Source organism: Peromyscus maniculatus, chromosome 4 (genome assembly GCF_049852395.1).
Source record: "Peromyscus maniculatus bairdii isolate BWxNUB_F1_BW_parent chromosome 4, HU_Pman_BW_mat_3.1, whole genome shotgun sequence".
NCBI classification, from domain to species: Eukaryota; Metazoa; Chordata; class Mammalia; order Rodentia; family Cricetidae; genus Peromyscus; species Peromyscus maniculatus.
This window is the reverse complement of record NC_134855.1, coordinates 108,168,349-108,181,023: the sequence shown is the minus strand read 5'-3', so window position 1 is coordinate 108,181,023 and position 12,675 is coordinate 108,168,349. Positions and strand designations below refer to the sequence as shown.

General features: G+C 43.1%; 1 protein-coding gene across 1 annotated transcript in view; it reads right to left on the bottom strand.

Annotated features, from left to right (window-relative positions):
* Positions 1 to 12,675, bottom strand: part of Tmc2 (transmembrane channel like 2) — a 75,381-nt gene that overhangs the window by 40,098 nt on the left and 22,608 nt on the right. The window contains exons 4-7 of the mRNA XM_006984559.4: positions 11,816 to 11,906; positions 3,572 to 3,653; positions 3,119 to 3,225; positions 785 to 883 (exon numbers count right to left, since the gene is read on the bottom strand). Of these exons, the coding sequence (XP_006984621.1) occupies positions 785 to 883; positions 3,119 to 3,225; positions 3,572 to 3,653; positions 11,816 to 11,906 (379 nt within the window). The remainder of the gene's footprint in view (positions 1 to 784; positions 884 to 3,118; positions 3,226 to 3,571; positions 3,654 to 11,815; positions 11,907 to 12,675) is intronic.

Below are 12,675 nucleotides of genomic sequence, written 5' to 3'. Positions count from 1 at the left end.
CCTATGTAAACCCCTTAAAAGTGAGTGCTCAGGCTGTTCTCCTCCACCCTCTGTGTTGGATGTTAGATGTGGACCAAGCCCGAGCTTGCTTGTTATCAATAAATCCCTTTGTGTTTTGCATCAGATATTGGCTCTGTGGTGGTCTTGCCTGGAGGTCTTGCGACCTGGGCACAACAATGAGATCCATTCGGATGAGGACACAGAGGCAGGAAGCAGGATCCAGTTTGAGGAAGCAGGATCGGCTGAGAAGTTGGTGAGGTGAGGTTAGCTGTGGCTTGTTCTGTTTCTCTGATCTTTCAGCATTCACCCTAATACCTGGTTCCAGGAGCGTTTTATTAATGACCTTTAAAGATTCATGTTACAGACATGCTCCAATCTGCATTTTGCGAAGTTCACTCTGGCAGCAGAGGAGATGGGAGATGATATCATCTAGGCAGAGACAAGACAGGGCATTCTGAGGGCAGCCATGGTCGGCTGAGCACAGCGCAGATGTAAGGGGTGGGAAAACGTTCTGTTTAAGACAAGGGTCCTATTTGAAGAAAGCATTGCTTTTCAACAACTAAATGCAACATTCACATTGTCTGCTTACTTATAAGATGCTTCCCTGGGGATCACTGGAGGAAATGAAGGACTAAGAAAAGCCATGGGAGCAGTGTGGCTGGGTACCTCAGGAAATTACTCCGTTATCCCTCCATTTCTGAGGGAACTGAAATTTGACTTTGAGAGCGAAGGACACCAGCTCTACAATCACAAAATGGAAGTGCGTTGATAGCATGGTTTGTACCTCAAAGTCCCAAAGGACGGAGAAGTCCATGGCTTTTTCTTCCTCTGCTCGAGGCACTGTCTTTCTGGGAATACTTCCATAGGGCATGCCCATCAGCACCTCACGTGGGGACAGATGACAGAGAGTAAGCCGAGAAAGTGCGTAGAGTAACATAGACATGTTTGACAAATCCGGCATCCTTCTATTAGATGATCCTCACTCACACCCTTATGAAAAGAGGTAAGAATGGGCTCAAATTTACTGATTGATTTTAGGATGGATTGGCTTTTCAACATGATATTGATTTTAATTTTTATTTATGTGTGTATCTGTGTGAGTATGTGTGGCACCTTACGAGGCCAGAAGAGGATGTCAGATTCTCTGGAGCTGGAGTCACAGGTGGTTAGGAGCCACCTGATGTGACCCAACTCCAGTCCTTTGGAGGAGCAGTAGATGCCCTTAACAGCCCAGCCATCCCTCCAGCCCCCAGGCTGGGTTTTGAAAAAGTGAGATTAATTTCTCCTTCCACACGGTCTTTCCATTTCTCATCTTATTTTGTTCATGAAACTTGACAGGGCCCCTCTTGGAAATCTTCTAGTCTGCTAATTTTTATTAGCTATGTTATAGATTTATTGTTCTTATGTCAACATTATAAATCAGCTACTTAGAGTGTAGAGATTTGTTGGCAATGTTTGTCTAATTAATGGCTGTAACTAGCTCCATAGAGTCTTTTACTTAAAGTTGAACACTTTTTGGTCGAATACATGGATTTGGGGGCTTCTGCAGTGATTTTACTTATAGACAAGTTGTACAAGTTCTAGTACAAAATATATAAATTATTCAATTTTTTTGATCTATTGGCTAAAGTAAAAATTTAAAAAAGTGTTGATGGATCCTAAAGATAGAGACATACGATGCTGCTCTTAGTTTTTGTAGCACCGGTTTTGATATTTCATTTCACACTTTTGCTTGTTAATTTACAGGTTCACAATTTCAGATCTCTCCCTCTCTCCCCTGACCCCCCACCAGCCCTCTCTGGGTCTGGATCTGTAGTCCTGGCTGGTCTAGAACTTGCAACGATCCTCCTGCCTTTACCTCCCCAGTGCTGGTGTTACAGGTGTGTGTCACCCAAGCTCTTCTGTTTCTACTTGTTAGGTTTTAATGTATGTTGTTATTGGGAAATACATTACACAGAAAGTAGCATACATAATACATAGGTATAGTCAGTCATAATAATGAAACTTAACTACTTTTTAATCCAACTATCGTCTAGCTTTTAAAAACTCCACACAACTGGGGCTAGAGAGATGGCTCAGTAGGTAGGAGCACTTGCTGAACAAGAATAGGGACCGGAGTTAGAGTCTCCAGGACCAGGAAAAGTTGAGTATGGTTGTAGGTGCTATGACATCAATGCTCTGTGTGTGTGTGTGTGTGTGTGTGTGTGTGTGTGTGTGTGTGTGTGTATGTGTGTGTGTATGTGTGTGTGAATAGTGGGGAGCAGACAGGAGAATCACTAGGCTTTCTGGCTACCAACCTAACTCCAGGTTCAGCGAGAGAACCTGTCTGTGTTTGCCTGCTTGCTTGTTAGTAACATTCTCACTATGTAGCCCTGACTGGTCTGGAGCTTGTTTTGTAGACTAGTCTGGTTTCGAACTCGTAGAGATCCACCTGCCTCTGCCTTCCCAAGCACTGGGATTAAAGGTGTGTGTCACTGTGACCAGCTGACATGCTGTCTTAAGCGAATGCATTGCAAAGTGTTATAGATCAGGAAATCTTCTATCTTCCTCCACCCCTGTACATGTGCACGGGCACACACACTTGTACACGCATGCCCTGTTCCCCACGTCAACAGACAGCTCATCTCCCCACTGCTTCTTCGCTTTTCCTTATACTTCACTTCCTTTTGTTCAGTTTCGCCTCTTTCTCTCTTTCTTTCCCCTCAGGGTAAAAGAAGAAAAGAACCCGAGATCTTAACTTTTTACTCCTTTTAAGCACAGACCAAAGGCAGACATGTGTTATTATCGGTTTCTTAACTCAGAACCCTAAGTATTCTGGTTCCCTGCTCTCTACTGAACAACCAGGGCAATTGACATCAAAACTGAATTCAAATGGAGCTGTGCATTGGGGTGCATGCTTATAATTCAGGTATTGGGAGGAATGAGGCAGGGGGATTGTGAGTTTGAGGGCAGTCTGGGCTTCATAATGATACCTTATCTCAAAAGAAAAAAAATTTTTTTTAAAGAATGACAGAGTATAGTTAAAGTAAAAAACAGTATTTGGAAAGTATAAATGAAGATGGCGGCTGTAGTGAAGTCTCAGCACTATCTGAAGGCATAGGAAAGTCTCTGTTCTTACCTCTGGGATGATGACTAGACCAAATATTAAGCCAAAAAGGACGAGGTTAACGCCATACATCCATCGGAGAAAGATGAAGTATGATGCCACTGAGGAACCAAAGTGACCTGGGGGAGAGAGATGGCACAGTGACATGTGTCACTGAAGAAACTGCATGCCCATAAGCGTGGTTTTCACACCAGTCTGTCAAATAAACCTCCAGGGCTCCCTTTCTTATTCCAGATAAGTAACCTGAAGCTCTGTAGGGTAAGTGAGTCTCCTGAGCTCTCCCATCAGGAAGTGAGGAATCTGGATTAGAATCTGGTCCCTATACTCATCCAACGCCCACTTTCCCCTTGATGCAACAGAAACTATGAACTAATCTAACCAGAAGGCCAAGTATACTCAGCATCTAAGCCTTGGGAGACTTCTTTGAAGAAACCAATGAAAACCAATGATATTGAGAACACTGACTTTCAATGTCCTTGATCTTCATTTCCCAGGGAATACATTGAGTCTTGAAATTATGAAAGTCCCTCTTAAACTTGATCCATTTCTGAAATGAAACAGATGAAACCCTCAGTCACCAGCATGTTGACCTTAAGCACCAAGGGGCACAGTTGGGTCATGGGGGATGCTGAAGGAGGCAGGGCAGTGTGTGTGTGTGTGTGTGTGTGTGTGTGTGTGTGTGTGTGTGTGTGTGTGTTGAAATGGTGAGGGGCAGAGAAGGGAATGGGGCATGGATATGAGGACAGGAAGCCTGGCAACAGTAGGGGAGGGTGTTGAAAGAAGCAGGGCAGAGGCAGTGGGGGTGTACAGGGACAGGAAACATTGGCAGAAGCCGGGGTCACAGCACAGAGCATGTCTGTAGTGTGGAAGACAATTCAAATTTGGACATTCTGATACGAGTTTTAAAATTCTGCGTACATTTTCTGGGTCCTCTGATACAACTTTCTTTATGTTATGTTAAAACAAAAACCAAGGAAAAAGAAACAATTCACATTCAGCAGGGAGCCAAGAGCCTGAGTTCACTTGGAGTGTTGCTAAACTGCACTGAGAAATCTCATCCCAGGCCTGCCCATCCTTTTCCTGGTGGAATCACTGACCTTGCTGGGCTGAAAGGAGTTAGGCAGGAATTCCTCCTTCCCTTAGAGGGCTACAGTTTGGAGCTAGAGTGTCCTCCAAAGGCGCATGTGCTCAAGGTTTGTTCCCAGAGGAGCCCTCCAGAGGGATGGTAAAAATTTTAGGTCATGGAGCCTAATGGGAGGTCTCTAGGTCACTGGGTGTCTGCTCAAACTGGACAGAGAGACCCTAGTCCTCTTCTCCGCCTCCAGCTTTTTTTTCACTTTCTCTCTCTTCCTTACTCCCCTTTCTGAGACAGGGTCTTGCTATGGATCCCAGGCTGCCTGGAACTCAAGGTCCTCCTGCTTCAATCTCCTGTGTGCTGGGATTATAGACAGCATCACCAAATCTGGCCTTTTCTCTCTCTCTTTGTATCCTGGACATGTGGTGTGTAGTATCACTTTGCTATGTGATCCATAGGCCCAGAGCAACAAGGTTACTCATGGGTTAGGAAACTGAGTGTGAGCCTAAATATCTTTCCCTCTTTTTGAGCTATCTCAGGAATATGTTACACACACACACACACACACATACACACACACACACACACGCAGACACACACACGCAGACACACACACTTCTGTCTGTAGACAGATAACTCAGTGAACCAGAACATCACCTAACAGATTTATAGAAAATAGGAAATAGCAAACCCCCTTCTATAATAACTTTAAATGTATATGGCCTCCTCTCACCACTAAAAAAATAAAGACTAATAGCTGGATTAAAATGTTGTCATTAAAATGTATGTTGTCTCGAAGAAACACACTTAGCTGGCAGAGATATCAAAACTACTAAAGGATGCAACATAAACTAGCAGGCTAATGGAAAGCATAAAGAAGGAGGCTCCCTGGGTGGTGGGGGTGCACGCCTTTAATCCCAGCACTCGGGAGGCAGAGGCAGGTGGATCTCTGTGAGTTCCAGGCAAGCCTGGTCTACAAAGGGAGTTCCAGGACAGCCAGAACTACACAGAGAAACTCTGTCTTGAAAAACAAAAACAAAAACAAAAAAGAAAAAAAAAGAAAAGAGAAAGAAAAAAAAAAAGAAGAAGAAGAAGAAGCAGGCGCAGGCTCAGCCATTCTTACATCAGACAAATTAAACTTCAAACCAAAACTAAAAGTAATTAGGAGAGATTAAAAAGGACACTACACATTAATAAAAGGAACAGTTCCTACAGAAGATCTAACAGTTGTAAACTTTTATGTACCAAATACTGGAGGCCTGAATTTCATAAAACAAACATTAAAAGACATAAAAGACCACCTAGGTCCTGACGTAATCATAGTGGAGGACTTAAATACTCCATTCTGATGTTTAGATAGAGCTTTCAAATGAAAACCAAGAAACTTCAGAGCTAAATACACTTTGAATGAACTGGACTTAACAGACATATACAGGACATTCTACTTAATGGATAGGGGATACACATGTTTTTTTTTTTTCTCAGCAGCAGATGGAACCTCCTTCAAAACTGATAATATTGTAGGATACAAATCTAATCTAAACAAATACAAAGAATGAGATAATTCCTTGTGTCCCATCAGACCACAGTGGAATAAAACTAGAAATCCAGACAAAGACTTCTTGGAGAATAAAGGACATATTTCTGAATGAATAGTGGGTCATCCAAGAAATCAGAGAGGAACTTTAAAAAAATCTGGAGACAAATGACAATGGAAACATATCCTATCAGAACGTCTGGGACATATCCAAGGTAGTGCTAAGAGGAAAGTTTGTAGCAGTAAGTGCCCATGTTAAAGTATCTGAGCCAGGCGGTGGGGTGTTATTACAGCAATAGTAACCCTTACTAGGACAGAAATTGGTACTAGGATCACAGAACGTTGTTATGACAGACCTAGCCATGCCATTTTTGGAGAAGACTGTGGAAGAACTTTGGAACTTTGTGCTAGAAAAGCCACTGAGTGTTCAGAGCTTCGGGAGCTATTCTGTGGAAGATAAGTGTGTTGAGAGAGGCCTGCCTTGCGAAGTTCCAGGGGCAAGTTTGAGAGTCACTTAAAGACTCTGTTGAGGCCATTGCATATTTTGAATTAAGAGTTTGTGGGTCTGGTCAGCTGGGACTGAAGAAATAGCCATGATTAACAGAAGACTAGCACCACTGAAGTGAAAGCTTAGCTTTACTCAGATAGTTGATCTTGGTTAGCTGTGTCTGAGAGATGGGGGGTAATTAAGAAGAGACCAGCATCACTGAGGTGAAATCTGGGAAGTGTTTCCTCAGAGTTAGTCCACAGAAGCTGAGTTCCTGTGCTGGCCGCTGAACTCAGTACTGTCAGAGTCACCAGGTAGTATTGGTTTTGAAGGCATGAACATCACTATAACTCTAGCTTTCTCCTTTTACCTTTGTTTTTTAAAAAAAAATCTCTTTCAGTTTGTGAGTGGACTAAGGGCTGGTGGGGATGGGAACATGAGTGGTTGGGTTATCGGGCAGAGAAGGAGAGTACTGAAAGAACTGCTGGGAAGGGGGGACATTTGGGGGTCAGGTAAAAACCTGGTGCAAGGAAATCTCACAGGAATCTACAAGGATGACCCCAGTGAAGACTCCTAGCAATAGCAGATAAGTAGCCTGAACTGGCCATCTCCTGTGAACAGATTGGTGCCTAGCCCAATTGTCATCAAAGAGGCTTCACCCAATAACTGATGAGAACAGATGCAGACCCACAGACAAACATTAGGTGGAGCTTGGGAATCCTGCAGAACAGAGAGAGGTAGAATTGTAGGAGCCAGAATGGTCAAGGACATCATAAGAATTCACAGAATCAACTAACCTGGGCTCATAGGGGCTCACAGAGACTGAACCAACAACCACAGAGCCTGCATGGAACTGACCTAGGCCCTTTGTATATATATTAGAGTTGTGTAGCTTGGTCCTCTTATGGGACTCTTAACAGTGGGAACAGGGGCTGTCTCTGACTCTTTTACAGGCTTCTGGGACCCTACTCCTCATACTGGGTCACCTTGTCCAGCCTTAATACATGGGAGGCGCTTAGTCTTACTGCAACTTGATATGCCTTGTTTTGTTGATATTTGTGGGAGACCTGCCCTTTCCTGAGCAGAAACAGAGGAGTGGATTGGGGGGGGGGGAAGCAGAGGGAGCTGGAGGGGGATGTAGCATGAATCTTAAAAGTTCTTATTAATAAAATCAAACCTGAGCCAGGTATTGGGGTGAACGCTGAAAGATCAGAGAGATAGAACAGGCCACAGCTACCTCACCTTGCCAGTTCTTCAGCTGATCTCAGCTGAACTGTTCTCGAAAGCTTGAAGCTTAACCAGCCAAAAGCTTCTAGTTTCTGGTCTTCACACCTTATATACCTTTCTGCTATCTGCCATCACTCCCTGGGATTAAAGGCATAGGCACCATGCCTGGCTGTTTCCAATGTGGCCTTGAACTCACAGAGATCCAGAGGGATTTCTACCTCTGGAATGCTAGGATTAAAGGTGTGAATGCCACCATTTTCTAGCCTTTTTATCTAGTGGCTGTTCTGTCTCTGACCCCAGATAAGTTTATTAGGGTGCACAATATTATGGGAAACACAATACCACCACAGGGGGAGGAGCTGGAAGGAGAGGGGGGAGAAACTGCAGCCAGGATGTTAAATAAATAAATAAATAAATTAATTAATTAAATGAGTTTATATAAGAAAAATCTCTTCCCTTGCTTAGGATTCCACATTCATTCTTAAAATCACTTTGTCAAATTTCAAAATGGGTCATTAAAATTTTGATTGAAACTGTAACTATTTTAACTGATACATAAAAGCACAAAAAGTACTAATGCTTTATGTATCAGTTAAATAATTAAATATTAACACTGTAGTGTAGCTGGAGAGTTTTCTCTCCGGTCCCGCCAAACCCCTAACTTGGAACCTCAATCAAGAAAAGGCCTCCATAAGATAGTAACCCTAAGCCGGGCGGGGGTGGCACACGCCTTTGACTCCAGAACTCAGGAGGCAGAGCCAGGCAGGTCTCTGTGTGTTTGAGGCCAGCCTGGTCTATAGAGCGAGATCCAGGGGAGGCACCAAAGCTATAGAGAGAAACTCTGTCTCGGAAAAACCAAAAAAAGAAAAAAGAAAAAAAAAAGGAAAAGATAGTAACCCTAAATAAGACACCTACATAATCAAATGATTAAAAAGACAGAATCAACAAGAGAATACAAAGATTAGTGGTAGACTGCTTGCCAGTCATGTCTGAGGCTCTGGGCTCCATCTCCAGCAAAATACACACAACCACACACACACACACACACACACACACACACACACACACTCGAGAACTAGATATAAAATTGATACACAAATCTACACTTTTCAACTAGCTGTTATAGGAATGGAAAATTATACCATTCACAAAAGCAACTAGGGTATAAGCTATGTAGAAATAAACTTAAAACATGGAAAAATCTATATGACAAATTGTACTGAAAGATACAAAATAAAGCTTGAGAAGTGTAGTATTCTAGATGCAAAGAATACATATGTCAAATCACACCAAAGATTTAAAATAACTTCACACTCACATGTGTAACCTGATGAATTGAACTTAGGAGTGTTGAGGGTGATGGTTCCCTGAGGCTGGGGAGGGCAGGGGTTGGAAAGAGGAGAGAAATGCTGAAAGGTTAGTCAGTGGGTACTGGCTTAGATAGAAGCAAGATGTCTGGAGTGTTGATTGACAGCTGAGAGGTTACAGACACTAGCATTCTGTCTATCATAAAAGACTACAAGAAAAGACTAGAACCTTTTCATCATAAAGACAATGTTAGAGGTGATGGATTTATTTAATTTGGTTAATTAATTTATTTAATTTAAATGACATACAGTGTATACATGCATGAAATATTATCCCATTTGCCGGGCGGTGGTGGCACATGCCTTTAATCCCAGCACTCAGGAGGCAGAGCCAGGCGGATCTCTTTGAGTTCGAGGCCAGCCTGAGCTGCCAAGTGAGTTCCAGGAAAGGCACAAAGCTACACAGAGAAACCCTGTCTCAAAAAACCAAAAAAAAAAGAAAGAAAAGAAATATTATCCCATTCATGCTACAGTGCTGTGGGATGGTCTATATGTCAAATGTGTTGCTCTGATTGGTCAATAAATAAAGCACTGATTGGCCAGTAGTCAGGCAGGAAGTATAGGCGGGACTAACAGAGAGGAGAATTGAGAGAACAGGAAGGCAGAGGGAAACACTGCCAGCTGCCGCCATGACAAGCAGCATTTGAAGACCCTGGTAAGCCACGAGCCATGTTGCAAGGTATAGATTTGTAGAAATGGATTAATTTAAGATGTAAGAACTAGATAGCTAGAAGCCTGAGCCATTAGGCCAAACAGTTTAAATAATATAAGTGTCTGTGTGTTTATTTTATAAGTGGGCTGTTGGACTGCCAGGGTTTGGCGGGACTGGAGAGAAAACTCTCCAGCTACACTACAGTGTTAATATTTAATTATTCAACTGATACATAAAGCATTAGTACTTTTTGTGCTTTTATGTATCAGTTAAAATAGTTACAGTTTCAATCAAAATTTTAATGACCCATTTTGAAATTTGACAAAGTGATTTTAAGAATGAATGTGGAATCCTAAGCAAGGGAAGAGATTTTTCTTGTATAAACTCATTTCATTTTCTCTTTCTTTCTTTCTTTCTTTCTTTCTTTCTTTCTTTCTTTCTTTCTTTCTTTCTTTCTTTCTTTCTTTCTTTCTTTCTTTCTTTCTTTCTTTCTTTCACATCCTGGCTGCAGTTTCTCCCCCCTCTCCTTCCAGCTCCTCCCCCTGTGGTGGTATTGTGTTTCCCATAATATTGTGCACCCTAATAAACTTATCTGGGGTCAGAGACAGAACAGCCACTAGATAAAAAGGCTAGAAAATGGTGGCACTCACACCTTTAATCCTAGCATTCCAGAGGTAGAAATCCCTCTGGATCTCTGTGAGTTCAAGGCCACATTGGAAACAGCCAGGCATGGTGCCTATGCCTTTAATCCCAGGGAGTGATGGCAGATAGCAGAAAGGTATATAAGGTGTGAAGACCAGAAACTAGAAGCTTTTGGCTAGTTAAGCTTCAAGCTTTTGAGAAGTAGTTCAGCTGAGATCAGCTGAAGAACTGGCGAGATGAGGTAGCTGTGGCCTGTTCTGTCTCTCTGATCTTTCAGCGTTCACCCCAATACCTGGCTCAGGTTTGATTTTATTAATAAGAACTTTTAAGATTCATGCTACATCCCCCTCCAGTTCCCTCCCCCCCCCAATCCACTCCTCCTCTGTTTCTGCTCAGGAAAGGGCAGGTCTCCCACAAATATCAACAAAACAAGGCATATCAAGTTGCAGTAAGACTAAGCGCCTCCCATGTATTAAGGCTGGACAAGGTGACCCAGTATGAGGAGTAGGGTCCCAGAAGCCTGTAAAAGAGTTGGAGACAGCCCCTGTTCCCACTGTTAGGAGTCCCACAAGAGGACCAAGCTACACAACTCTAATATATATACAAAGGGCCTAGGTCAGTTCCATGCAGGCTCTGTGGTTGTTGGTTCAGTCTCTGTGAGCCCCTATGAGCCCAGGTTAGTTGATTCTGTGAATTCTTATGATGTCCTTTAACCACTCTGGCTCCTACAATCCTACCTCTCTCTGTTCTGCAGGATTCCCAAGCTCCACCTAATGTTTGTCTGTGGGTCTGCATCTGTTCTCATCAGTTATTGGGTGAAGCCTCTTTGATGACAATTGGGCTAGGCACCAATCTGTTCACAGGAGATGGCCAGTTCAGGCTACTTATCTGCTATTGCTAGGAGTCTTCACTGGGGTCATCCTTGTAGATTCCTGTGAGATCCCCTTGCACCAGGTTTTTACCTGACCCCCAAATGTCCCCCCTTCCCAGCAGTCTCTTTCAGTACTCTCCTTCTCTGCCCGATAACCCAATCACTCATGCTCCCATCCCCACCAGCCCTTAGTCCACTCACAAACTGAAAGAGATTTTTTTAAAAAACAAAGGTAAAAGGAGAAAGCTAGAGTTATAGTGATGTTAAATGATTATTCCTAACAAAAGCCTCAAGACATACTTCAAGTAGGAACGAAATGAATGAGAAATCATGGCTTTTAAATCAGAGGTAATTAACTCCAAAGAGGAAAGGATACTTCAATGAGACCCACATAAAACACCAGCCACTTGAAGCAGGTTCTGACAGAGCTCAATAACGCAGAGCTGCCCACCCCTCAGGGGGACATCCCTGTTTATCATTCACATAACCCTGAAGATCGCACAGCTTGGTGTGTTTTCACCAAATCAAGATGCCTTGATATGAGTGCTGCAAAACAAAGCGAATACCAGTGCTTTGATACCATTTATTCTGTGGGTTTATTTACAGTAGAGGAAACACATCTCATACACGTTGAAGCACCAAGATAAGTGTGGAGTAATTGGCAAGGGGTAGCTGGTTTCCACCCCTGGAGGACTCAGAATGGTCTAGCAGACCTCACATCTGGAGTTCGAAGGGGCACTTGACACTAATGGTCAAGCTGGCAGGTGCTTGTGCTGGTGTCATCGCCTCCCCCACCCCCCTCCGTGCACAGCAGGCTCTCCCACAGTTGGTAGTCTGAGGATCACACGTACCTTAGCTAGCAGCATCCTGTAGGCATAGAGGTGTTTACCCTTCCCTTTCCCCAAGGCTCCTTCATACTTCTCCACAAACGCTTGGGCTTCCCTGGCCAGGGGAAAGAAATGCAGGAGATGAGGAGAGACAGGAATTAAATCAGAAATCTAAAGTGTGAGGCTGAAAGTCTTACATGTTTATACCCTTAGTTAGAATATCAATTTTATGAAACAGGACGTTTTTATCCACTGAACTTCCCAAGCAGGACTAATGCCAGGCATATGTTAGATACTGATAGGCACGATTTTGTCATTGTTCTCTAAGACTTAGCTCCTTGGTGCTACATTTGCGAATAAACTGTTACATGACAGGTGTAAGGAAGATGAACAACTTTAAAACAGGGAGGTTCATACGGCAGTGGTGGTGCACACCTTTAATCCCAGCACCCGAGACAGAGGCAGCCAGATCTCTGTGAGTTCGAGGCCAGCTAGTCTACATAGAGAGTTCCAGGACAGTCAGAGCTACATAGAGACCCTGCCTCAACAAAACCAAAAATAAATAAAAAAGGAGGTTATTTTGGTCATCTGGCTTGGGCCATAGACGAGAAAAACAAAACAGAGAATAGGAGTCAAGTAGACTAAAAGCAGGATAGCTTTTTGTTTCTAATTTTTTAGGTTTGTGTGTTTGTATACATGGGCACGTGTGGAGGTCAGAGGACAACTTTTGGGAGTCAGTTCCTGTCAGGATACTTGTGTGGCAAACACTTAACCAGCTGAGACATCCTACCCCCTCATAGAGTTCTAACCATAGTGGGAATATTGTGCTTTGAATCTGAAATGACCCCTACATGTGGTGAGATTTTGTTTGTGCTCTCACAAAT